This window comes from Salmo salar, chromosome 07 (assembly GCF_965601325.2).
Source record: "Salmo salar chromosome 07, fSalSal1, whole genome shotgun sequence".
In the NCBI taxonomy this organism is placed as follows: domain Eukaryota; kingdom Metazoa; phylum Chordata; class Actinopteri; order Salmoniformes; family Salmonidae; genus Salmo; species Salmo salar.
Genome location: NC_138297.1, coordinates 73,368,933 through 73,396,853, shown reverse-complemented (window position 1 = coordinate 73,396,853; position 27,921 = coordinate 73,368,933). Strand labels below are relative to the sequence as shown.

Here is a 27,921-nt window from a genome sequence, read left to right as displayed (position 1 = left end):
AGAGTCACTCCACAATATCACCACACTTGACAAGATTAAACACAACAATGTTTTGTGAGTTGAGTTGAGACACTATAAACCTCCATAGGCTATAAACTTCAAGATACCTGTAATTATGCCCCTGACTTGTCTTTCTGGTTCCTCTGGTCTGACTTCATGTCCTCTCCCCCCCACTGGTAGCAGGGGCAGGGGAAGAGGCTTAGCCAGGGGTAGAGGCAGGGCCTGGGGCCTGGTCTGGTCCTCTCTCCCAGGGGCAGGTTCTTTGCCAGGTAAGGTCTGAGCAGGGCTCTGGGCAGCAGAGACACCAGCCAGTAGATGGGCTCCTCATTCACAATGTCATGGAAGCTCTGGAGGTACTGACGCACGGCTGCAGAGGGCTGGATGGAGGACAGGTTCTGTAGGCAGGAGGAGGAGGAGGAGGAGATGGAGGAGGAAGAGAGACAGGGAGTTTACTATGTGGTTATGGAAGGTGTGAAGGTACTGAAACACAGCTGCAGAGGGCTGGATGGAGGACCGGTTCTGTAGGCAGGCGGAGGATGAGGAAAATCGAATTACATTTATTTGTCACATGTGCTGAATACAACTGGTGTAGACTTTACTGTGAAATGCTTACGAGCCCTTCCAAACGATGCAGAGTTAAAAAATAATAACACAAATAAAAGTAACAGGAGGAATAAAATAAATGTGGAACTATATACAGGAAGTACCAGTACCAGATCAATGTGGAGCTATATACAGGAAGTAACAGTAGTAGATCAATATGGAGCTATATACAGGAAGTACCAGTACCAGATCAATGTGGAGCTATATACAGGAAGTACCAGTACCAGATCAATGTGGAGCTATATACAGGAAGTAACAGTAGTAGATCAATATGGAGCTATATACAGGAAGTACCAGTACCAGATCAATGTGGAGCTATATACAGGTAGTACCAGATCAACATTCAGCTATATACAGGGAATACCAGTACCAGATCAATGTGGAGCTATATACAGGAAGTACCAGTACCAGATCAATGTGGAGCTATATACAGGGAGTACCAGATCAATGTAGAGGTATTATCACGGAATACCAGTACCAGATCAATGTGGAGCTATATACAGGGAATACCAGTACCAGATCAATGTGGAGCTATATACAGGAAGTACCAGTACCAGATCAATGTGGAGCTATATACAGGTAGTACCAGTACCAGATCAATGTGGAGCTATATACAGGAAGTACCAGTACCAGATCAATGTGGAGCTATATACAGGAAGTACCAGTACCAGATCAATGTGGAGCTATATACAGGAAGTACCAGTACCAGATCAATGTGGAGCTATATACAGGTAGTACCAGTACCATATCAATGTAGAGGTATTATCACGGAATACCAGTACCAGATCAATGTGGAGCTATATACAGGGAATACCAGTACCAGATCAATGTGGAGCTATATACAGGAAGTACCAGTACCAGATCAATGTGGAGCTATATACAGGGAATACCAGTACCAGATCAATGTGGAGCTATATACAGGAAGTACCAGTACCAGATCAATGTGGAGCTATATACAGGGAACACCAGTATCAGATCAATGTGGAGCTATATACAGGAAGTACCAGTACCAGATCAATGTGGAGCTATATACAGGGAACAACAGTACCAGATCAATGTGGAGCTATATACAGGGAATACCAGTACCAGATCAATGTGGAGCTATATACAGGAAGTACCAGATCAATGTGGAGCTATATACAGGAAGTACCAGTACCAGATCAATGTGGAGCTATATACAGGAAGTACCAGTACCAGATCAATGTGGAGCTATATACAGGAAGTACCAGTACCAGATCAATGTGGAGCTATATACAGGGAATACCAGTACCAGATCAATGTGGAGCTATATACAGGAAGTACCAGTACCAGATCAATGTGGAGCTATATACAGGAAGTACCAGTACCAGATCAATGTGGAGCTATATACAGGGAACAACAGTACCAGATCAATGTGGAGCTATATACAGGGAACAACAGTACCAGATCAATGTGGAGCTATATACAGGAAGTACCAGATCAATGTGGAGCTATATACAGGGAATACCAGTACCAGATCAATGTGGAGCTATATACAGGAAGTACCAGTACCAGATCAATGTGGAGCTATATACAGGGAGTACCAGTACCAGATCAATGTGGAGCTATATACAGGGAGTACCAGTACCAGATCAATGTGGAGCTATATACAGGGAACACCAGTACCAGATCAATGTGGAGCTATATACAGGAAGTACCAGTACCAGATCAATGTGGAGCTATATACAGGAAGTACCAGTACCAGATCAATGTGGAGCTATATACAGGGAGTACCAGTACCAGATCAATGTGGAGCTATATACAGGAAGTACCAGTACCAGATCAATGTTCATAGTTATAAGGCATTTGATGTTGATACAGTATGTACATGAAGGCAGGGTAAAGTGACTATGCATCAGGATAGATATTAGTAAGGTATTTGAAGTAGAAGTCAGAAGTTTACATACACTTAGGTTGGAGTCATTAAAACTTGTTTTTCAACCACTCCACAAATTTCTTGTCAACAAACTATAGTTTTGTCAAGTCGGTTAGGACATCTACTTTGTACATGACACAAGTAATTTTTCCAACAATTGTTAACAGCCAGATATTTTTCACTTATATCTCACTGTATCACAATTCCAGTGGGTCAGAAGTTTACATACACTAAGTTGACTGTGCCTTTAAACAGTTGGGAAAATTCCAGAAAATGATGTCATGGCTTTGGAAGCTTCTGATAGGCTAGTAGAAAGATGAGGAAGGGAAGCGCTACTAAGGTACACAATAGTACATTTTGGTAGACAGAAGGTGCTCTTTGGCAAAAGGGGTGAATTGGTCATCAAAAAGAAAGGAGGACCAAGGCACTCTTCATATAATTAATTAAAATACCTTTATTTGTATGGCATGTTCAATAGAAAAAGTTTAAAAAATCCGACGTGTTTCGCCTGCATGGCCTTCGTCAGGGAGTACAAAGAAATAATACAATGTCCTCTTTTGAACAGCTTTTCCTATTAGCCCTAATTTGAAGAGGGAGTGGTTACAAAATTGATTGGACACACCTAGTAAGCAATACTATACACATTAAAAAGTGAAATACTGTAGCTATGTTATCATAAAAATACAACTCCAAGCTAGAAGTATCAGAACACTTAGAAAGGTAGTTCTAACCTTAAATATGACTGGGAGAAGTGTGAAGAATAAGAAAGCAATGTATTCCATAGTACACTAGACCACAGCCAAACATGAACAACAACAGTCTAAACATAGCTGAGGGCAATTGAGCAAAATGTCCACTAGATGACAGCAAATGGACCTATCACGACCCTACAGGAAGGGTGAGAAATCCATATCTTCATTTAAACCAGGGTACTTAGTGGCCTGTAGTTTATAAATCCAAAAACTTTCCCTTTAGTTTAACTGTTTTAGACGGTCCCCTTTTCTAATAGAGGCCGGAACATGATCAATACCCATAGCTTGTAGGGAGGCAGGGTTGCCATGGTGTAAGGACTTGTAGTGCCTTGCCATGGGGTAGTCTTTATTGCCTACCCGTATGGCATACTTGTGTTCCGCTAAGCAGTCTTGAAGGCGTCTCTTTGTCCATCCAATTTAGAACACCTTGCACTGTGGACATTCCAATCTATAGATGACATGAGTGGTTTTGCAGTTAATGAAATGCTTGGCGTAATACTCCATTTTGGAAGCTGTGTCAACAAAACACTTTTTCTGTGCAATATTTCTGCAATGGTTGCACTGGTTACATTTAAAAGAGCCCTTGGGTTTGTGGTCAAGCCAAGTTTTTTGAGAGTCACCCAGAAGATAACTGTGGACTGATAGGCTAATTTACATCATTTGAGTCAATTGGAGATGTACTTGTGGATGTATTTCAAGGCCTACAAACTCAGTGCCTCTTTGCTTGACATCTATCCTGATGCCTTGTCACTTTACCCTGCCTTCATGTACATGCAGTTGAAGTCAGAAGTTTACATACACCTTAGCCAAATACATTTAAACTCAGTTTTCACAATTCCTGACATTTAATCCCAGTACAAATTCCCTGTTTTAGGTCAGTTAGGATCACAACTTTATTTTAAGAATGTGAAATGTCAGAATAATAGTAGAGAGATTTATATATTTCAGCTTTTATTTCTTTCATCACATTCCCAGTGGGTCAGAAGTTTACATAAACTCAATTAGTATTTGGTAGCATTGCCTTCAAAATGTTTAACTTGGGTCAAATGTTTCGTGTAGCCTTCTACAAACTTCCCACAATAAGTTGGGTGAATTTTGGCCCTTTACTCCTGACAGAGCTGGTGTAACTGAGTCAGGTTTGTAGGCCTCCTCGCTCGCACACACTTTTTCAGTTCTGCCCACACATTTTCTATGGGATTGAGGTCAGGGATTTGTGATGGCCACTCCAATACCTTGACTTTTTTAACCTTAAGTCATTTTGCCACAACTTTGCAAGTATGCTTGGGTCATTGTCCATTTGGAAGACCCATTTGCGACCAAGGTTTAACTTCCTGACTGATGTCTTGAGATGTTGCTTCAATATATCCACATAATTTTCCTCCCTCATGATGCCATCTATTTTGTGAAGTGCACCAGTCTCTCCTGCAGCAAAGCACCCCCACAACATCATGCTGCCATTCCCGTGTTTCACGGTTGGTATGGTGTTCTTCGGCTTGCAAGCCTCCCCCTTTTTCCTCCAAACATAACGATGGTCATTATGGCCAAACAGTTCTATTTTTGTTTCATCAGACAAGAGGACATTTCTCCAAAAAGTACAATCTTTGTCCCCATGTGGAGTTGCAAACCATAGTCTGGCATTTTTTTATGGCGGTTTTGGAGCAGGGGCTTCTTTCTTGCTGAGCGGCCTTTCAGGTTATGTCGATATAGGACTCGTTTTACTATGGACATAGATACTTTTCTACCTGTTTTCTCCAGCATCTTCACTAGGTCCTTTGCTGTTGTTCTGGAATTGATTTGCACTTCTCGCACCAAATTAAATTCATCTCTAGGAGACAGAACGCATCTCCTTCCTGAGCAGTATGACGGATGCGTACCTTCAGGCGTTTGGAAATTGCTCCCAAGGATGAACCAGACTTGTGGAGGTCTACAATTTGTTTCTGAGGTCTTGACTGATTTCTCTTGATTTTCCCATGATGTCAAGCAAAGAGGCACTAAGTTTGAAGGTAGGCCTTTAAATACATCCACAGGTACACCTCCAATTGACTCAAATGATGTCAATTAGCCTATCAGAAGCTTCTAAAGCCATGACATCATTTTCTGGAATTTTCCAAGCTGTTTAAAGTCATAGTCAACTTAGTTTATGTAAACTTCTGACCCACTGGAATTGTGATACAGTGAGTTATAAGTGAAATAATCTGTCTGTAAACAATTGTTGGAAAAATGACTTGTGTCATGCCCAAAGTAGATGTCCTAACCGTCTTGCAAAAACTATAGTTTGTTAACAAGAAACCTAAGTGTATGTAAACTTCCGACTTCAACTGTATATATGTGTATATATATGCACACACACACACACCACAACAAGACAGACAACACGACACTACATAAAGAGAGACCTAAGACAACAATATAGGCTACTGGTAAATTTATCAGTTGAAAAACGTTCTGGAACGTTGCAGATAGAAATTCTATGAATATTACCACCATTATTCCTTTTTCAACAGTCAGAGAGGGATGTTTATTCTTGATCCTGCTGAACACACCCCTAGGTAGTTAACTATTGCTAGCTAATGAGGTAACATGACTGATCAAGGTGTAGCCTAAACAAATGGTTAACAGTCCACAAGTAGCCTAGTTTTAGAACGGCCCGCGATATGCTTTATGAATGTAAAATGCGGCCTGCCAAATCATGATAAAAAGAAAAAACCGTACCACCGGTGTTATGGGTCATGTCTTTTGAACAGTAGAATCAAGCCATTTTCTCTGAGAAAAAGAGGGAGACTTAGCTACAGAATTTGTATTTGAAATGCAGTGGTGAAAGTGTGAGGGTTGAGTGAGACTACAAATTCAAAGACTACCTACTTTTCTATAGTCTACGGGACAGATCTACATTTACAGGTTGGGAGGGGGGGTCCAAAATAGGGCAGGGTTGTCAATGTTTTTTTGCTTTGGGGAGGGTTGTATGGTATTTTATTGGGCACAGTGGAGGGAAGTGCATTTTTTCCCAGGTTTACATTCACTCTTCTGCTTGTATTTTCCCTATAAACAATGACTTGATTTACTTGAGATATTACCCTAATAAAGTTAAGAAACGTTTGTGAAGGTTTGGTATGGTGTGGCTATTATTAAGCTTTAGCTACTGCGTAATATACTGTATATTAAGATATATTATCTTAAATTGTATATTAAGAAATATTATCTTAAATTGTATATTAAGATATATTATCTTAAATGGTATATTAAGGGTGATTGTTATAACAGCTTCTTACCAGGTGTGGTGGAGTTTGGTTCTGGGCCTCCTTCAGAGACTCCTGGTAGCGTTGATGTGTTCTCTGGAGAAACTGCATGATGTCTGGAGGACCCTGGACTGTTCTGATCAGCACCTGGCTCACACACACGCATACACACATTTACACACACAGAGCAACTTATCTTAAGATAGCTAGGGATGACAACCACGTATCACAGTCATAGTAAGTAAAACGTTACGGTATTTGTTTTATTTAATGTATTTTCTTTTCACCTGCAGCATGGTGATGACTCTGTCCAGGTATAGCATCTCCTGGTGGCAGAAGTCAGCATAGCAGCGGGCAGGCAGACGTCTGGAATACATCCCTCTGAGGAAGGCTGAGTAGAGGGTCTCATCTGCTACTCTCTTACTGGTCTCCCACAGGACGTCATAAATACTCACCTCTTCAACCAGCTCTGGGGGAGGGAGGGAGGAGAGAGAAAGATATATATTTGTGTTTGTATTGCTTTGGTGCAGTTTTCACAAGTATGTGGTAAATTTTAGCAATGCTTTGTACAAAACTCAAAACCGTTAATCAAAAAGACAGTTGTTTCAAAACTCTAAGCACATTTTTTAATTGACTATTACAACACATACAATCATACAGTCACTTATTCACCAAACTTAATCAGTGTTTCATCTAGAAATACATGTTTCACATTGCTAGTTCTATAGCAGTTAATTCATCAGTGGGAAGTTAGCTACATTAAACTAGTTCTATAGCAGTTAATTCAACAGTGGGATGTTAGCTACATTAAACTAGTTCTATAGCAGTTAATTCAACAGTGGGAAGTTAGCTACATTAAACTAGTTCTATAGCAGTTAATTCAACAGTGGGAAGTTAGCTACATTAAACTAGTTCTATAGCAGTTAATTCAACAGTGGGAAGTTAGCTACATTAAACTAGTTCTATAGCAGTTAATTCAACAGTGGGAAGTTAGCTACATTAAACTAGTTCTATAGCAGTTAATTCAACAGTGGGAAGTTAGCTACATTAAACTAGTTCTATAGCAGTTAATTCAACAGTGGGATGTTAGCTACATTAAACTAGTTCTATAGCAGTTAATTCAACAGTGGGAAGTTAGCTACATTAAACTAGTTCTATAGCAGTTAATTCAACAGTGGGATGTTAGCTACATTAAACTAGTTGATGCAGTTAATTCAACAGTGGGATGTTAGCTACATTAAACTAGTTCTATAGCAGTTAATTCAACAGTAGGAAGTTAGCTACATTAAACTAGTTCTATAGCAGTTGATTCAACAGTGGGAAGTTAGCTACATTAAACTAGTTCTATAGCAGTTAATTCAACAGTGGGAAGTTAGCTACATTAAACTAGTTCTATAGCAGTTAATTCAACAGTGGGAAGTTAGCTACATTAAACTAGTTCTATAGCAGTTAATTCAACAGTAGGAAGTTAGCTACATTAAACTAGTTCTATAGCAGTTAATTCAACAGTGGGATGTTAGCTACATTAAACTAGTTCTATAGCAGTTAATTCAACAGTGGGAAGTTAGCTACATTAAACTAGTTCTATAGCAGTTAATTCAACAGTGGGAAGTTAGCTACATTAAACTAGTTCTATAGCAGTTAATTCAACAGTGGGAAGTTAGCTACATTAAACTAGTTCTATAGCAGTTAATTCAACAGTAGGAAGTTAGCTACATTAAACTAGTTCTATAGCAGTTAATTCAACAGTGGGAAGTTAGCTACATTAAACTAGTTCTATAGCAGTTAATTCAACAGTGGGAAGTTAGCTACATTAAACTAGTTCTATAGCAGTTAATTCAACAGTGGGAAGTTAGCTACATTAAACTAGTTCTATAGCAGTTAATTCAACAGTGGGAAGTTAGCTACATTAAACTAGTTCTATAGCAGTTAATTCAACAGTGGGAAGTTAGCTACATTAAACTAGTTCTATAGCAGTTAATTCAACAGTGGGAAGTTAGCTACATTAAACTAGTTCTATAGCAGTTAATTCAACAGTGGGAAGTTAGCTACATTAAACTAGTTCTATAGCAGTTAATTCAACAGTGGGAAGTTAGCTACATTAAACTAGTTCTATAGCAGTTAATTCAACAGTAGGAAGTTAGCTACATTAAACTAGTTCTAGAGCAGTTAATTCAACAGTAGGAAGTTAGCTACATTAAACTAGTTCTATAGCAGTTAGTTCAACAGTGGGAAGTTAGCTACATTAAACTAGTTCTATAGCAGTTAATTCAACAGTAGGAAGTTAGCTACATTAAACTAGTTCTATAGCAGTTAATTCAACAGTGGGAAGTTAGCTACATTAAACTAGTTCTATAGCAGTTAATTCAACAGTGGGAAGTTAGCTACATTAAACTAGTTCTATAGCAGTTAATTCAACAGTAGGAAGTTAGCTACATTAAACTAGTTGATGCAGTTAATTCAACAGTGGGAAGTTAGCTACATTAAACTAGCTATATAGCAGTTAATTCAACAGTGGGAAGTTAGCTACATTAAACTAGTTCTATAGCAGTTAATTCAACAGTAGGAAGTTAGCTACATTAAACTAGTTGATGCAGTTAATTCAACAGTGGGAAGTTAGCTACATTAAACTAGTTCTATAGCAGTTAATTCAACAGTGGGAAGTTAGCTACATTAAACTAGTTCTATAGCAGTTAATTCAACAGTAGGAAGTTAGCTACATTAAACTAGTTCTATAGCAGTTAATTCATCAGTGGGAAGTTAGCTACATTAAACTAGTTCTATAGCAGTTAATTCAACAGTGGGAAGTTAGCTACATTAAACTAGTTATATAGCAGTTAATTCAACAGTGGGAAGTTAGCTACATTAAACTAGTTCTATAGCAGTTAATTCAACAGTGGGAAGTTAGCTACATTAAACTAGTTCTATAGCAGTTAATTCAACAGTAGGAAGTTAGCTACATTAAACTAGTTCTATAGCAGTTAATTCAACAGTGGGAAGTTAGTTACATTAAACTAGTTCTATAGCAGTTAATTCAACAGTGGGAAGTTAGCTACATTAAACTAGTTCTATAGCAGTTAATTCAACAGTGGGAAGTTAGCTACATTAAACTAGTTCTATAGCAGTTAATTCAACAGTGGGAAGTTAGCTACATTAAACTAGTTCTATAGCAGTTAATTCAACAGTGGGAAGTTAGCTACATTAAACTAGTTCTATAGCAGTTAATTCAACAGTGGGAAGTTAGCTACATTAAACTAGTTCTATAGCAGTTAATTCAACAGTGGGATGTTAGCTACATTAAACTAGTTCTATAGCAGTTAATTCAACAGTAGGAAGTTAGCTACATTAAACTAGTTATATAGCAGTTAATTCAACAGTAGGAAGTTAGCTACATTAAACTAGTTCTATAGCAGTTAATTCAACAGTGGGAAGTTAGCTACATTAAACTAGTTCTATAGCAGTTAATTCAACAGTGGGAAGTTAGCTACATTAAACTAGTTCTATAGCAGTTAATTCAACAGTAGGAAGTTAGCTACATTAAACTAGTTGATGCAGTTAATTCAACAGTGGGAAGTTAGCTACATTAAACTAGTTGATGCAGTTAATTCAACAGTGGGAAGTTAGCTACATTAAACTAGTTCTATAGCAGTTAATTCAACAGTGGGAAGTTAGCTACATTAAACTAGTTCTATAGCAGTTAATTCAACAGTGGGAAGTTAGCTACATTAAACTAGTTCTATAGCAGTTAATTCAACAGTGGGAAGTTAGCTACATTAAACTAGTTCTATAGCAGTTAATTCAACAGTGGGAAGTTAGCTACATTAAACTAGTTCTATAGCAGTTAATTCAACAGTGGGAAGTTAGCTACATTAAACTAGTTCTATAGCAGTTAATTCAACAGTAGGAAGTTAGCTACATTAAACTAGTTCTATAGCAGTTAATTCAACAGTGGGAAGTTAGCTACATTAAACTAGTTCTATAGCAGTTAATTCAACAGTGGGAAGTTAGCTACATTAAACTAGTTATATAGCAGTTAATTCAACAGTAGGAAGTTAGCTACATTAAACTAGTTCTATAGCAGTTAATTCAACAGTGGGAAGTTAGCTACATTAAACTAGTTCTATAGCAGTTAATTCAACAGTGGGAAGTTAGCTACATTAAACTAGTTCTATAGCAGTTAATTCAACAGTAGGAAGTTAGCTACATTAAACTAGTTCTATAGCAGTTAATTCAACAGTGGGAAGTTAGCTACATTAAACTAGTTGATGCAGTTAATTCAACAGTGGGAAGTTAGCTACATTAAACTAGTTCTATAGCAGTTAATTCAACAGTAGGAAGTTAGCTACATTAAACTAGTTGATGCAGTTACCAAAACAGCTGTATAGTTTGACTGGTAAAAGTTATTTCTGTTCTAATTTTAGATTTGAATAGCAGAGTAGACTAATAATATGCTCTACGTTTTTGTCGAAGCTACTGGGTAAGGGGTCAAAATAGCTGATTCGTGTCAAAGGCACATTGTTTAGAGTGAACAGAATGTTGGAAGTCAGATTTAAAGTGGGAGATTTAAATAAAGGGAGCTTTATAATGTTGAAGATATCCCATTAAAGAGGAAGAGATTTTATAGGAGGACAAAAAGTGTCATAATTTAAAAACAATTCTAGCCAGATCAACATGTTTTAAAGTTTGAAATGGCATAGCATTCGCAAGCGTCATTAATCATCAGACAGCTGTCATCTTCTACATGTCAGAGTGCCATTCAACAAGGAACTGTACCTGTAACAAAATAAACGTTTTGTCTAGCCTAGGCAATGGGCCAAGACAATCCTACCTCTCTCGTCTGCTTCCTTCTGACTTGGCAATGCTGCTAAACTAGATCTAAAAGAAAAAATACATGAATGTAATTTAGTGTTAATATGGTCTCTGTAAGAACATGTCCAGATACAAGACAGTGTTATCCTGCTACCTTGTCTCCATAGAACACACATAGAACCTCAGCTCTCCACAGGACACGTCATTCCAACCCTGCCCACCTGTTGTCAAGGCAACAACAAATCACACTTCAGTTATTTCAATGTGCTCCGAGTGTGTGTGTGTGTGTGTGTGTGTGTACCTCCAGTGTGTAGCTCCATACAGTTCTCCCCCTGTCCAGAGTTACTGGGCTCATCCTCCTCCCAGTAAACATCGTCAACAGCTGAGCCGTCACTCCACAGCCACATCCCCTCCTTATCACAGAAAAACATTGATTGGTTGATTAATTGATTGAAACCACTTCTTTTTGTTTTTAAACCTGTAGACATTTGACAGATTGATTGACAGACTGACTGACTGATGAATTATTGACCCAGTTTACCAGAGCTGCGTCGTAGCCTCCTATCCAGACCGGCTGGTATGTGTGTCTCCTGACCAGATCCTGGACAAACATCTGTTGACCAGGGCTGTGAACCGACACCAGGTTCCCTCTGTGCTGGGAGCAGTACGACTAGAGGGACAGCCAGAAAACACTGTGTTAGCCCGCTGAACTAAAGCCCAGGCAGTACCTCAGGGAGCAAAGATCAATGCAGGCTAGAAATTGACATTTCCTGAAGTAAATGTGTGCTTGCTAGTCTTGAAGTATCAATGGTTGTGAAATAGTAGTAGTAATTAGTAATTGTCTCTCTCTATTACAAGTATTACCTCTGCAGTGGCCCAGGTGGCCCAGACGGGGTAGAAGGAGAAGCAGCGATGCTCATTCTGATGCCACCCGGCTGGGCATGGTGACTGGGAGTCCACCCCTTCCACCTCCTCCTCTGTAGTGTTCACCACCCCCGAGGCAGCATCCACCCCTGGAACAACAACACACACCTACAGTATGTACTGTTCAAGAGCTGTGGTTGACTTAGTTTACCTGGTACATTGAAGCAATTAATGGAATAATCCCAAAAGTGCAAACTAAGCTAGACCAAGTAGCACCTCAAATACTTTATAGCATTTAGAGTTGTGTTTGACCAGATACAATGCAATTTTACAGTTAACAAATTGACAACAGACTTTCAGCATGCTTATAGAGGTGGACATTGAACATGTACGACGCTTACAAAAATGGTTGATGATTGGCTGAGTGAAAATCATGATAAAAAGATTGTGGGAGCTGTTTTGTTAGACTTCAGTGTGGCCTTTGACATTATCAATCAAAGTCTGATACTGGAAAAACGTATGTGTTATGGCTTTACACCACCTGCTATATTGTGGATAAAGAGTTACCTGACCTGCCTAGTTAAATAAAGGTTACATGGTTTTACAGAACACAGAGGGTGTTCTTTATCATTGAATTAAACTATTTACACACACACTGTTTCATTTCAAGTTTCAACTTTTATATTTGCCTGTTGCGAGGTGCAGAGCCATCACTGCCCAACAAAGCAGCAGAGACATCCTACCAACCGATCTACAGAGGAAACAATGATATTATATTACATAACAACATAGCTTTACATTTAATAACCTTTAATAGTGTTAAAGGGATCATGAATACCATTTTAACGTCTCTGTGTGCATTATGAAGGAAGGTAGTGGTTGTTTCACGAGCAAATGCTATCTAGCATTAGTACAATGACTGGAAGTCTCCAGGTACGGTAGCATTGCAAATGTACCTGTAGACTTCCAGTCATTGCGCTAGAATCGTACATTATGCATTTAACATAACTTAATTTAAAATGACATTGCATAACATGACAAAACATAACACAACTTTTAAGTGACATAAGTTAACATGACATAAGAGAGCAGCTCCATCTGTAACATAGTACATTACCTGTACATAGATCAGAGAATGTTGAGAGTACCTGAGCTAGCCAGTAACACTGTGACAGTAGTAGTAGCTTGGTCCTGGTAGGATAGCTCAGAGCATCTGCTCTTTTCTACCTGCTTCTGGCTTGGATTAGTCACTGTTGAGGAGGAGGAGAAGTGAATTCAGATGACGTGAGGAGAAGAGATGAGGAAATGATATGGTACTGCAGAACAGCAACCAGCCCATATCGTCCTCTCTACACTAGTGGTTGTGTCCTAAAAGCCTCAGCCCTGCCCACTCTCATTATCAGTCAGACTAGAATCACATCAACATCCTGCTAGTTCTAACAACACATCTCCTGTTCTGACAGACTAGAATCACATCAACATCCTGCTAGTTCTAACAACACATCTCCTGTTCTGACAGACTAGAATCACATCAACATCCTGCTAGTTCTAACAACACATCTCCTGTTCTGACAGACTAGAATCACATCAACATCCTGCTAGTTCTAACAACACATCTCCTGTTCTGACAGACTAGAATCACATCAACATCCTGCTAGTTCTAACAACACATCTCCTGTTCTGACAGACTAGAATCACATCAACATCCTGCTAGTTCTAACAACACATCTCCTGTTCTGACAGAAGACACAGAGCAAACCCCTCAGACACGCACTAACCTTAAGTAAGGTCACACACTCGCTCTCTCGCTGTATCACACTTACATATTATAGTGCATGTTAATGTACAAAGAAACTTGGTTGCAAAAAAAAAACATCTTTGCATCTCAACAAATTATTATTTAGGATTGAAAAAGGACTTCGGGCTACACTTGAATGTCTAAAACCAGATGGATCGTTTGACAAATAATGATGGACCTGCAAATTGATTTTGACAAACAAATCAGTCCAAAAACGGTCTCTCTCTTTCAAAATCCCCATGTGGCCCTTAAGCCAAAATTACTATTAAACCCACCCTGATGTAAAGGGACAAGAGGAGAGAGAGAGTGAAAGTCAAATCAAATCAAATCGTATTTGTCACCTGCGCCGAATACAACAGTTGTAGTACACCTTACAGTGAAACGCTTACTTACAGGCCCTAACCAACAGTGCAGTTTTTAAGTAAAACATTGCGTGAGTGAGAGAGAGAAGAGGGAGAGAGAGAAAGAGAGGGAGAGAGAGAAATAAAGAGAGGGAGAGAGAGGGAGACTTTCTTTACTGATACATTCTCATTTCATTTCATTAAAACCTCCCCACACTCCCACCCCACTTTAAAAACAAATAGCTCATGTGCTGCATAATCACATGTACAGATGGAGGGAGAGAGAGAGTGAGAGAGTGAGAGAGTGACAGAGAGAGACAGAGAGAGACAGAGAGACAGAGAGACAGAGAGAGAGAGAGGGAGGAGAGAGAGACAGAGAGAGAGACAGAGAGACAGAGAGGGAGGAGAGAGAGACAGAGATACAGAGAGATGGAGAGAGAGAGCTAAAGGATCAGCCCCCCAGCTACACCACCTCCAGCTTAGACACAGAGCTTCTACAGGACCAGATCAACCAGTGCAGGACCCAGCTGAAGAACTCTGTCCAGGAGCTGAGAGAGAGCCTTACCACAGCGCTTGAGGAGGTAAAGGCCACCATGAGGAGAGAGCCTTACCACAGCACTTGAGGAGGCGAAGGCCACCATGAGGAGAGAGCCTTACCACAGCGCTTGAGGAGGTAAAGGCCACCATGAGGAGAGAGCCTTACCACAGCTCTTGAGGAGGTAAAGGCCACCATGAGGAGAGAGCCTTACCACAGCGCTTGAGGAGGTAAAGGCCACCATGAGGAGAGAGCCTTACCACAGCTATTGAGGAGGTAAAGGCCACCATGAGGAGAGAGCCTTACCACAGCTCTTGAGGAGGTAAAGGCCACCATGAGGAGAGAGTCTTACCACAGCTCTTGAGGAGGTAAAGGCCACCATGAGGAGAGAGCCTTACCACAGCTCTTGAGGAGGTAAAGGCCACCATGAGGAGAGAGCCTTACCACAGCTCTTGAGGAGGTAAAGGCCACCATGAGGAGAGAGCCTTACCACAGCTCTTGAGGAGGTAAAGGCCACCATGAGGAGAGAGCCTTACCACAGCGCTTGAGGAGGTAAAGGCCACCATGAGGAGAGAGCCTTACCACAGCTCTTGAGGAGGTAAAGGCCACCATGAGAAGAGAGCCTTACCACAGCGCTTGAGGAGGTAAAGGCCACCATGAGGAGAGAGTCTTACCACAGCTCTTGAGGAGGTAAAGGCCACCATGAGGAGAGAGCCTTACCACAGCTCTTGAGGAGGTAAAGGCCACCATGAGGAGAGAGCCTTACCACAGCTCTTGAGGAGGTAAAGGCCACCATGAGGAGAGAGCCTTACCACAGCGCTTGAGGAGGTAAAGGCCACCATGAGGAGAGAGCCTTACCACAGCACTTGAGGAGGCGAAGGCCACCATGAGGAGAGAGTCTTACCACAGCTCTTGAGGAGGTAAAGGCCACCATGAGGAGAGAGTCTTACCACAGCTCTTGAGGAGGTAAAGGCCACCATGAGGAGAGAGATAGTGCAGCCTTTACCTTTACCCACAACCACCACATACCGACCACCCTTTACACACACCCCAGTCAAGAAGGAGGCTCACATGGGGACACCTACTACAGAGAGAAGCTCTCTGCCCCCCCCTGACACACCCCCACACACCCCTCCTTAAACACAAGCCCTGTGTAGCCCAGCCCCAGACCGTAAACCAACTACTCTGGTAAAACCCACTGAGGTGGCCATCCTCCTTGACTCAAATGGGAAATTCATCCAAGAGGAGAAACTCTTCCCCCACCACAAGGTGTCCAAAATATGGTGCCCAAAAATGCAGGCTGCACTCCACATCCTGTCCCAGCCTGACTTTGGCACACCAGGCCACATTATTATTCACACTGGCACCAACAACCTGCGAGAGGAGAAGGAGAGAGTAGGCAGCCTGGTCAACAGAGTAGCAGAGAGGGCCTCTGAGTGGTTCCCCAACTCCCACATCACCATCTCCACTCTGCTGCCCCGCAAAGACTTTCATCCCCGTACCATTCAGAAAGTCAACGCTGACATCACCAGAGGGTGTGGCCTACTCCCGAACGTGCACGTTGCTCACCACCCAACAATCACCCCAGAGCACCTGCATGACCACTCCCACCTGAGGAAGCAGACAGTTGGGATATTTACCAAGTCTCTAAAGGACGTGGTACTTGGTAGACAAACACCCCATGACGCACTGGACAGAGGATCACCCAGAGACCCCCAACTAGACCCAGCGCACCCCACAGTCCCCACCCACCACCAGAGTATCATCACCTCCATCAGCTTAGCCAGACTGGACCGGGCCCAGCCTACTACCCTGCAGCAGACCACCACCTCTACCAGACCAGAGAGGAAGCCCCCCTGGCCCAGACCTGGCCCCTGTCCGCTCCACAAGGACCAACGCAGCTACACGGAAGTCCTCAGAGGACAGGAGAACTCTGTAGGATTGAGTGAGATTAAACAGCTCCTCCAATACATCTGCACTAAACTGCACTATGCGCACAAACACACAGCTATTGTACTACAAGTTTACTTACTATGGCCCATTTATTGCTTTACCTCCTTACTCCATTTGCACACACTGTATATAGATTTTTCTATTTTGTTATTGACAGTACTTTTGTTTATCCCATGTGTAACTGTGTTGTTGTTTTTGTCACACTGCTTTGCTTTAACTTGGCCAGGTTACAGTTGTAAATGAGAACTTGTTCTCAACTGGCCTACCTGGTTAAATAAAGGTGAAAAAAACAAACCCCCCCAAAAAACAGCATTCCACCTGCCACAATCAACAGCCTGATCAACTCTAGGTGAAGGAGATGTGTGAGGCAAATGATGGTTACACCAGATACGGACTAGTTGTCTGATCCACACCCATACCTTTTTTAAAGTTATCTTTGACCAACAGATGCATATCTGTATTTCCAGTCATGTTGAATCCATAGATAAGGGCCTAATGAATTTATTTCAGTTGACTGGTTTCCTTATAAGAACTAACTCAGTAAAATCTTTTAAATTGTTGCATGTTGAGTTGATATTTTTTGTTGAATGTAGTATTAATGAAACTATTTGTTTTCATATTATAATTTTGTGTATATATTTGGTTTTTATGTATTTTCAATTTTAACTTGTCATCTTCAATCATTTTAAATGGATTTTATACATCTGTGGTTGTATTGTGTTTTTACATTGTCAAATCTAATCCTCAAGCGGGTCACGGAAGGCACCTTCCACGTCGTTCATTATTTTCCATTGAACCCATAGCCCCTGGTTGATTATCCCTCACATAACATTGATTAGATGGTATGACTTGAATTGAAGGATTTTCCCTTTTGCCTTGACATTGGCAGGATGTTTTTACACAAGGAAGTGAATCCTCCATATTACCTTTTTAAAAGGGTATTTTTCTGTGTTTTCTTACAGTTTACAGTATATGTATTGTGGTTAGGGGTTGTTTCTGGACAGGAATGCCAGGTCCACTTTGACATTATGCTGAAGTTTTTCTTAATGGAAATTCAGTCCACCACTGTGTCTTGTCTGATGTACAAATCTATAGATGGAATCCATTTAACATTCCCTATTTCTCCACTAAACCACTGGTTTGTTACTCATACACCGCATATCGTTGTAACAGGGGAGATGTTGTTTTTAGTTAGGCTATAGAAAATATAACAAGTAGTGAAATAACACAAACATTCTGAAAGCGGTTAAATATTTATTTCAAGAAAAATACACATAATCGTATTTAAAAAAAAAACATTTTAGATTTTTCCCAGTAATCAACATACACAATAGATAATCTACAGAATACAGGATGAATAAGGTAATAAAAAATATATATTTTCCTATAAGTGAAGAACGTTATTATCCCCAAACTACAACAGTGACTGATATACAATACATTTAAAATAGTAGTTTTATGTCAGTGTATATATTTCACCAACAGAAAATGAATGGCGCCAGACATCTGTATACCCAATGTGACATTTTATGCCTTTCCCTAACCTTAACCCAAACCTCAGTGAAGCAATACCTGAAATTAACCATCATCAATAAAGTATTTTTTCGGCCGGTCAAATATCCAATTCCTAGTCCTATACATTGGGACGAATTTCAGCATAGTTTTTAACGATGGAAGAGAAGCGAATGACTTTGACCTCATTGGTTTTGGTCTTCTTGTCATCCCACTGGTACTCTGGAGACAACAGCTTGCTGGGCTTGTTGTAAAGCAGGTACCTGTTGAGGTGACTCTCCTCCTGCCAGGCAGCCTCGATGGAATTCCTCGCGTCCTCTTCAAGCTGGTTCCGACAAACCTTTGTTAGTGTGTACACATCCTCCACGGACCCTCCGAACACAGCCCCGGCGTAGTAGTAGTCTCCCTCATCCATGGGGATGTAGGCTGTCGAGGCTGGGCGCCGTTCATATGTGAAGAGGTCACGGGTCGCCTGGTAAAACCATGGGTGAATCACAGCAACCAGCCTGCCCAGAGACTCGGCCCCCCAGCGAGCGTGGAACTTGCTGTCCACGTCCAGACAGAAGATGTAGTCAGCCTCCCTGCTGATCTGACGTTCTATGGCTGTCTGAATGATCTCCATCCTCCGGGCTGATATCTCCTGCCAGCGGTTTGAACCTGGGACCTGGATCACACTCAAATGTCTCCCCTGGGACAGGTTCACTGATGGAACATCATCGGGACGATCAGTGAAAACATAGTAGCGCACGTTGAAGTCGACCATGAAGTGCTTCTCTGCTGTCTCCAGGAAATCTTGGAGAAAGCGGACGTATCTGTCAGAATTTAAAGACACACAGGTAACTGACAAAATATAGGAAACATCAACATAAAGGGTACTTAATAGAGAGTTGGGCCACCACGAGCCACCTTGGGCCACCACCAGCCACCTTGGTCCACCACCAGCCACCAGAACAGCTCTAATGCACCTTGGCAAAGATTCTACAAGTGTCTGAAACTCTATCGGAGGGATAATTTGGTGTTTTGTTGATGGTGGTGGAAACACTATCTCAGGGTCATTTGGATTGAGATCTGGTGACTGGCATATGGTTTACATCGTTTTCATGCTCATCAAACCATTAGGTGACCACTTGTGCCCTGTAAATGGGGGCATTGTTGATCTGGGGGCATAGCCACGGTAGCAAAAAGAATGACTGAAATAATGGTCAGCCCAGCCTTTTTATACATGACCGTTAGCATAATGGGATGTTCATTGCTTAATTAACTCAGAAACCACACCTGTGTGGAAGCACCTACATTCAATATACTTTGTAACCCTCATTTACTAGTGTTTTCCACTATTTTGTCAGTTACCTGTACATAACATAAGGGTTTAAGGTGCCTTGCTCAAGTGCACAATGGCAGTATCAGGCTCCTGCGATTCTGATGCCAGAAACCCTCTGTAACTGTATGGTCATTTTCATTGGACTGTATAGGACATACTCAACTGTTTCTGACCAGAAATTACAGTCTACCAAGAAATAAACAAAGTAGTACAGTTATTCAAATCTTAGCCAAGCTGTGAATCATGACATCATGATATTGTATTACCTGCCATGTGACATTAGCTGGTTATGTTCTCATACACTGAGTGGTTTTTTGTTGTCTTGCCCATTCACCATCGGAATGGCACACATACACAATCCATGTCTCAATTGTGTCGAGGCTTAACAATCCTTCTTTAACCTGTCTCCTCCCCTTCCTCTACACTGATTGAAGTGGATTTAACAAGTGACATCAATAAGGGATCATAGCTTTCACCTGGATCACCTAGTCAATCTGTTATGGAGAAAGCACGTGTTCATAATGTTTGTACACTCAGTGTAGTTTCAATGTTGTAAAAATAATGATAGTTTAACTTCCCTTTTGAATATTTGGGAAAAGTTGTAGGCTACTCACTTTCCAACGGCAAACACTGTTGTTGCTATGGTGAGGTTCATGGACTTGTAGATTATGTCGACGAGGTTAGGGTCAAAGGTTCCTTCCCAGACGATGGGTGCCAACCATGGGGTGACTGCCACCACATCAGTACGACTAAAGAAACAGAACAAGATCAAGCCTGACTGTGTTGTACTGATTATGATCTCAATGTTTACAGATATACAGATCAAACCTGACTGTGTGGTACTGATTATGATCTCAATGTTTACAGATATTCAGATCAAGCCTGACTGTGTTGTACTGATTATGATCTCAATGTTTACAGATATACAGATCAAGCCTGACTGTGTGGTACTGATTATGATCTCAATGTTTACAGATATACAGATCAAGCTGGAATGTGTTGTACTGATTATGATCTCAATGTTTACAGATATTCAGATCAAGCTGGAATGTGTTGTACTGATTATGATCTCAATGTTTACAGATATACAGATCAAGCTGGAATGTGTTGTACTGATTATGATCTCAATAGTTTTGCAATTAAAGGCCCATTTTTTTTATTTTATTTTGTTTCACCTTTATTTAACCAGGTAGGCAAGTTGAGAACAAGTTCTCATTTACAATTGCGACCTGGCCAAGATAAAGCAAAGCAGTTCGACAACATACAACAACACAGAGTTACACATGGAGTAAAACAAACATACAGTCAATAATACAGTAGGAAAATAAGTCTATATACAATGTGAGAAAATGAGGTGAGATAAGGGAGGTAAAGGCAAAAAAGGCCATGGTGGCAAAGTAAATACAATATAGCAAGTAAAACACTGGAATGGTAGATTTGTAGTAGAAGAAAGTGCAAAGTAGAAATATAAATAATTGGGTGCAAAGGAGCAAAATAAAATAAATAAAATAAATAATTACAGTAGGGGAAGGGGTAGTTGTTTGGGCTAAATTATAGATGGGCTATGTACAGGTTCAGTGATCTGTGAGCTGCTCTGACAGCTGGTGCTTAAAGCCAGTGAGGGAGATAAGTGTTTCCAGTTTCAGAGATTTTTGTAGTTCGTTCCAGTCAACCCAGTCTAATCTAGGTTGCTTTTAAAAAAAATGTATAAGGGTGGTTGCGATAATAACATTTGTATAATTTCCGTGTAGTTTTTTAATCCACGTGGTTTCACCCTTGGATGTAAACATGAGGTTTGTGGAGAACTGATTTGGGGGGTTGGTAATTAGGTAGTGGTGTGTTCTCCAGAGGCTGTGAGATTTAGTTACGTTAAGACCCTTTAAGTTAGAGTGATTGAGGTTTGTAAAGTTAACATGAGCACTCAACCCACTGCGCCTTGGTCCCTTTCATACGACGACCGTTACACCTGCATCGAAATCGCTAAGCAGTTTATTTTGAAGCAGTGTGCCGATGCTTGTATCGCTTTATCGTAAACATGTGTTCAATGACGTCCAAAGCTTCGAAAACAACCACCTGATTGGTTTGGTATTGGTTTTGGTGGAAGACAAAAAGTCTACACTACGGCGTGTGCCACGTCATTTATAATCATTTGACGATTAAACGATGAAATGTTTGTGGAGGACTGACTTGGGGTTGGTAACTTTTGAATTAGTAATTCATTTGATTAATATTACGGTGTTTTCTATTCCATGAAAAATGAAAAAACCTCTGGGTTTCTGTTAGGATGGAACGGAAAATGTGGCGCTGTACAACGTGACGGTCGGCAGTACAGTACTGGGCTATTTAGCTAAAGAAACCCTGTGTAGTGCGGACAGGAGACCGGGGTTCAATTCCCTGACGGGGAAGAAGGAGTAGGATGTCCTTGTAAATAATCATTTGTTCTTAACTGATTCCATATGTGTTATTTCATAGTTGTGATGTCTTCACTATTATTCTACAATGTAGAAAATAGTAAAAATAAAGAAAAATCCTGGAATGAGTAGGTGTGTCCAAACTGGTACTCTACGTAACTCAACATTTGTATTATGTATCTCGACAGAATAGACAGATCAGAGCAAATGGCTGTCACACTATCTAATGTCACATAAGACAATTTTTTTTATTTTTTTATTTAACCTTTATTTAACTGGGCAAGTCAGTTAAGAACAAATTGTTATTTACAATAACAGCCTAGGAACAGCCTAGGAACTGCCTTGTTCAGGGGCAGAATGACTAAACTTTACATTGTCAGCTCAGGGATTAGATCTAGCAACATTTTCGGTTACTGGCCCAACGCTCTAACCACTACCTGTCGCCACAAAATGTATGTATCTTTCCAAGATTGACGAAGTGTAACATGAAAAAGGAATTTGAAGTAAATGGCAACCAAAGTCAAAGTCAAAGTCATTGTGGAAAAAGAGGATCTTAACAGTGACCTCCAGGCTCTTCCACATCAGGGAACACATAAATATGGAGAGGTTGAAAATGTCAGTGAAGATACTTGCCAGCTGGTCAGCGCATGCTCTGAGTACATGTCGTGGTTATCCATCCCGGTCCTGCAGCCTTGTGAATGTTAACCTGTTTAAAGGTCTTACTCACATTGGCTATGGAGAGTGTAATCACACAGTTGTCCGTAACAGCTGGTGCTCTCATTCATGGTTCAGTGTTGCTTGCCTCGAAGCGAGCATAGAAGGCATTTAGCTTGGTTGTTAGGCTCGCGTCACTGGTGCAGCTTGCGTCTGGGTTTCCCTTTGTAATCCGTAATAGTTTCCAAGCCCTGACACATCTGACGAGCAACAGAGCCGGTGTAGTACGATTCAATCTTAATCCTGTATTGATGCTTTGCCTGTTTGATGGTTCGTCTGAGGGCTTTGTGAGATTTACGGATTAGTGTCCCACTCTTTGAAAGCAGTAGCTCTAGCCTTTAGCTTACTGCAGATGTTGCCTTTAATCCATGACTGTTGTTTAGGATATGTACGTACGGTCACTGTGGGGACGACGTTGTCGATGCATAATCCAATCAGTGCAAAACAGTCCTGAAACTTACTGTTTGCTATGGACAACTTCCGTATCGCTGGTACATCCTGTTTGAGTTTTTGCTTATAAACAGAAATTAAGAGGATGGTGTTATGGCCAGATTTGCCAAATGCAAGGTGAGGAAGAGCTTTGTATGTGTCTCTGTGTGTAGAATAGCGGTGATCTAGAGTTTTTTTTTTTGCATGTTGTTTGTTGATAAATGGATTTTGTCTGCTTGAGATTGGAGTCTGCGGTTTGATGGCTGGTCTGGTGGAATATTTAACTGTTTGTCTGTGTCCTTGTGTTCGGGGAGGGGAAGGGGTTGGGTCTGGGTTGGCAGTTAAATGTGCAAGAGATTTTCATCCATGTGGATAAAAAAAACTACATTTAAATTCCACTAATTGTTTTGTTCTAGAAATTGTTGCTGATGTACTCAGAGCCAGATTCATTGCGGTGAAGAAACTAACGCCCATGGGCGGGGCGTAGAGTTTGGCCAGGAGCATGGAGTTTGGGTTGCCAGCCAAATGGTGAATGATGGGACAGTAAAATACTGATACACACCTTTCTGGAGAGACGATGTTCTGTACTCTGCTCCTGAATATGGGCTTACTCAGGCTGTATGAGTAGAAAGACATAGTACAATGATTAATGACAGCTATGGCTGTACAGTATACATAATACACATACAGTATCTGTGTAGCTCTTAGTGATGGGCACCGATATGGAAACTCTATATCGATGTCAGTTGCATTTTTTTCAAACTGATATCAATGTCATATCGATTTTATGAAGTCCAGACAACTGCATGCTGATTTCCCATTAGGACAACTGGGAATTTTCTGTCGGCATAACTTTATTTCAACAAACATAATTGTTAATGGATAGTTCATGGATAGCCTACTCACAGACACAATGAGAGAACCAATACATGATGGTTTAACCTTAATACACATTGGAAACTGTTGAGCATGAAAAACCCAGCAACGTTGCAATTCTTGACACAAACCGGTGAGCCTCTCACCTACTACCAAACCCCGTTCAAAGACACTTAAATCTTTTGTTTTTTCCATTCACCCTTTGAATGGCACACATATGCAATCCATGTCTCAATTCTCTCGAGTCATAAATCCTTCTTTAACCTGTCTCCTCCCTTTCATCTACACTGATTGAAGTGGATGTAGTAAGTGACATCAGTAAGGGATCATAGCTTTCACCTGGATTCACCTGTCAGTTTATGTCATGGAAAGACAGTGTCCTTAATGTTTTGTACACTCAGTGAGTAAACGCAGCATGTAAAGTGTTGGTCCCATGTTTCATGAGCTGAAATAAAACATCTCAGAAATGTTATTTCTCTCAAATGTTGTGCACAAATGTGTTTACATCCCTGTTGGTGAGCATTTCTCATTTGCCAAGATATCCATCCACCTGACAGGTGTGTCATATCAAGAAGCTGATTAAAGATCATTACACAGGTGCACCTTCTGCTGGGGACAATAAAAGGCCACTCTAAAATGTGTAGTTTTGTCACACAACACAATGCTACAGATGTCTCATGTTTTGAGGGAGTGTGCAATTGGCATGCTGACTCCACCAGAGCTACTGCCAGAGAATTGAATGTTCATTTCTCTAACATAAGCCGCCTCCAATGTTGTTTTAAAGAATTTGGTAGTACGTCCAACAGGCTCCAAGTGTGAGCCAAGTCAGGAAGAACTGGTACTCACTAAGCAAGTAGTGTGACGTCCGATACACACATATGGTTTTGATTAAGTATTGTAGTTTGTTAAACCATTTTTTCACAAAGTGAAAACAACCAAAACAAATGGAAAAAATACTATGGAACAAATAATCAAACCTTGATTTCACTATAGCAAACAAACTGTAAGAAAATGCCCCTTTTTTATGCATGCCATTGTGATAACAACAGACTGATCCAAATTGCTAGTTGGGTCATGGGGTTGGGATTTTCTGATGGGTCTGGGTTTGTTGGAACCAAAGCTAATGGTTGTTGGTTTGCTCTTAGTGGGACTATAATTTGTTGGTTTTATCCAGTTGAACCTCTGAACCAGTTTGAAAGCAATGGGAAGCTTGTTGATGGCCCATCAGCAGGCCGTTAAGTATGCTACGTTGAAGGCCTATGAGATGGTTTTGTTCCTCCAGGAACAGTCATGTATGCTCTCTTTCATAATAGTGTAGGGTAACAGCAACTATGAACCAATATCACAATGTGACTTGTTCACATCCTTATTGGTGCTCACCATTAGTAACTGTGTACAGTACATCTCTGTTATCCTGTCTGGGCTAGGGGGCAGTATTTTCACGGCCGGATGAAAAACGTACCCAATTTAAACAGGTTACTACTCTGGCTCAGAGACTAGAATATGCATATTATTAGTAGATTTGGATAGAAAACACTCTGAAGTTTCTTATACTGTTTGAATGGTGTCTGTGAGTATAACAGAACTCATATGGCAGGCAAAAACCTGAAAAAAAATCCAACCAGGAAGTGGATTGTAGTTTTTCAAGACTGGGCCTATTCAGTATACAGTGACTTAGGGTTCAGTTTGCACTTCCTAAGGCTTCCACTAGATGTCAACAGTCTTTAGAACGTGTTTCAGGCTTTTGCAGTCAACAGAGAGCGATCAAGACCTCCTGGAGTCTGATGACCGAGAGAATGACAGGCCACAATTACGCTCATTCACGTGAGGAGGTAGCTGTGTTCCAAAACGTTTTTCAAGACACTGGAATCGTCCGGTTGGAATATTATTGAAGTTCTAAGTTAACCTCTATGGGCTAGGCGGGACGTAATCGTCCCACCTACGTAACAGCCAGTGTGAGATTTTCAAATACCTTAAAAATCCTATTACTTCAATTTCTCAAACATATGACTATTTTACAGCATTTTAAAGACAAGACTCTCTTTAATCTAACCACACTGTCCGATTTCAAAAAGGCTTTACAACGAAAGCAAAACATTAGATTATGTCAGCAGAGTACCCAGCCAGAAATAATCAGACACCCATTTTTCAAGCAAGCATTTAATGTCACAAAAACCCAGAAGACAGCTAAATGCAGCACTAACCTTTGATGATCTTCATCAGATGACAACCCTAGGACATTATGTTATACAATACATGCATGTTTTGTTCAATCAAGTTCATATTTATATCAAAAAACAGCTTTTTACATTAGCATGTGACGTTCAGAACTAGCATACCCCCCGCAAACTTCCGGGGAATTTACTAACAATTTACTAAATTACTCACGATAAACGTTCACAAAAAGCATAACAATTATTTTAAGTATTATAGATACAGAACTCCTCTATGCACTCGATATGTCCGATTTTGAAATAGCTTTTTGGTGAAAGCACATTTTGCAATATTCTAAGTACATAGCCCAGCCATCACGGGCTAGCTATTTAGACACCCGGTAAGTTTAGCCTTCACCAAAATCAGATTTACTATTACAAAAGTTTGATTACCTTTTGTTGTCTTCGTCAGAATGCACTCCCAGGACTTCTACTTCAATAGCAAATGTTGGTTTGGTCCAAAATAATCCATCGTTATATCCGAATAGCGGCGTTTTGTTCGTGCGTTCCAGAAACTATCCGAAATGGTAAATCAGGGTCGTGCGCATGGCGCATTTCGTGACAAAAAAATTCTAAATATTCCATTACCGTACTTCGAAGCATGTCAACCGCTGTTTAAAATCAATTTTTATGCAATTTATCTCGTAAAAAAGCGATAATATTCCGACCGGGAATCTCCTTTTCGGCAAACAGAGGAAAAAACACAAAGACGGGGGCGGCCAGTGCACGCGCCTAAGCCCACAGTCCCTTGATCGGCCACTTGAGAAAGGCGATAATGTGTTTCAGCCTGGGGCTGGAATGACGACATTCAGGTTTTTCCCGGGCTCTGAGAGCCTATTGGAGCCGTGGGAAGTGTCACGTTACCGCAGAGATCCTTTGTAATGGAATGAGATGTCAAAGAAAGACAATAAATGGTCAGACAGGCCACTTCCTGTGAAGGAATCTCTCAGGTTTTGACCTGCCATTTGAGTTCTGTTATACTCACAGACACCATTCAAACAGTTTTAGAAACTTTGGAGTGTTTTCTATCCAAAGCCAATAATTATATGCATATTCTAGTTACTGGGCAGGAGTAGTAACCAGATTAAATCGGGTACGTTTTTTTATCCAGCCGTGTCAATACTGCCCCCTAGCCCTAACAGGTTAAAAAGGCCCTAAAGATTGATGTTTTACAACGTTTGACATGTTTCAACGAACGTAAATATAACTTTTTGTCGTGAAATTTTCGGTGCGCTTCCTACATTTGGAATAGCTTACTGAACGCACAAACAACAAGGAGTTATTTGGACATAAATTATGGACTTTATCGAACAAAACAACATTTATTGTGGACCTGGGATTCCTGGAAGTGCCTTCTGATGAAGATCAAAGGTAAGTGAATATTTCTAATGCTATTTATGATTTTAAATGACTCCAAAATGGCGGGTATCTGTATAGCCTGGTGTATTTTTCTGAGCGCAGTACTCAGATTATTGCAAAGTGTGCTTTCCCCGTGAAGCCTTTTTGAAATCTGTCACAGCGGTTGCATAAAGGAGATGTTCATCTATAATTCTTTGAATAACAGTTTAATATTTTATCAACGTTTATGATAAGAATTTTTGTAAATTGCTGTGCTGATTCACAGGCAGTATTGGAGGCAAAATATTTTCTGAATGTCACG

General features: G+C 40.6%; 2 protein-coding genes across 2 annotated transcripts; both read right to left on the bottom strand.

Annotated features, from left to right (window-relative positions):
• Positions 1 to 113: 113 nt before the first annotated feature.
• On the bottom strand, positions 114 to 20,366 carry LOC145879959 (uncharacterized). Its single transcript, XM_082977240.1, has 11 exons — positions 20,233 to 20,366; positions 13,276 to 13,408; positions 12,848 to 12,909; positions 12,159 to 12,307; positions 11,836 to 11,964; positions 11,596 to 11,707; positions 11,449 to 11,515; positions 11,314 to 11,360; positions 6,773 to 6,954; positions 6,519 to 6,632; positions 114 to 395 (listed from the first exon to the last, which is right to left on the bottom strand). The coding sequence occupies exons 2-11, from the start codon at positions 13,281 to 13,283 to the stop codon at positions 114 to 116; spliced, it is 1,152 nt and encodes a 383-aa protein (XP_082833366.1). The 5' UTR covers positions 13,284 to 13,408; positions 20,233 to 20,366.
• LOC145879958 (globoside alpha-1,3-N-acetylgalactosaminyltransferase 1-like) lies at positions 18,419 to 23,808 on the bottom strand. The gene is made up of 3 exons (XM_082977239.1): positions 23,735 to 23,808; positions 20,233 to 20,367; positions 18,419 to 19,109 (listed from the first exon to the last, which is right to left on the bottom strand). The coding sequence occupies exons 1-3, from the start codon at positions 23,806 to 23,808 to the stop codon at positions 18,419 to 18,421; spliced, it is 900 nt and encodes a 299-aa protein (XP_082833365.1).
• Between the last annotated feature and the right edge of the window lie 4,113 nt (positions 23,809 to 27,921).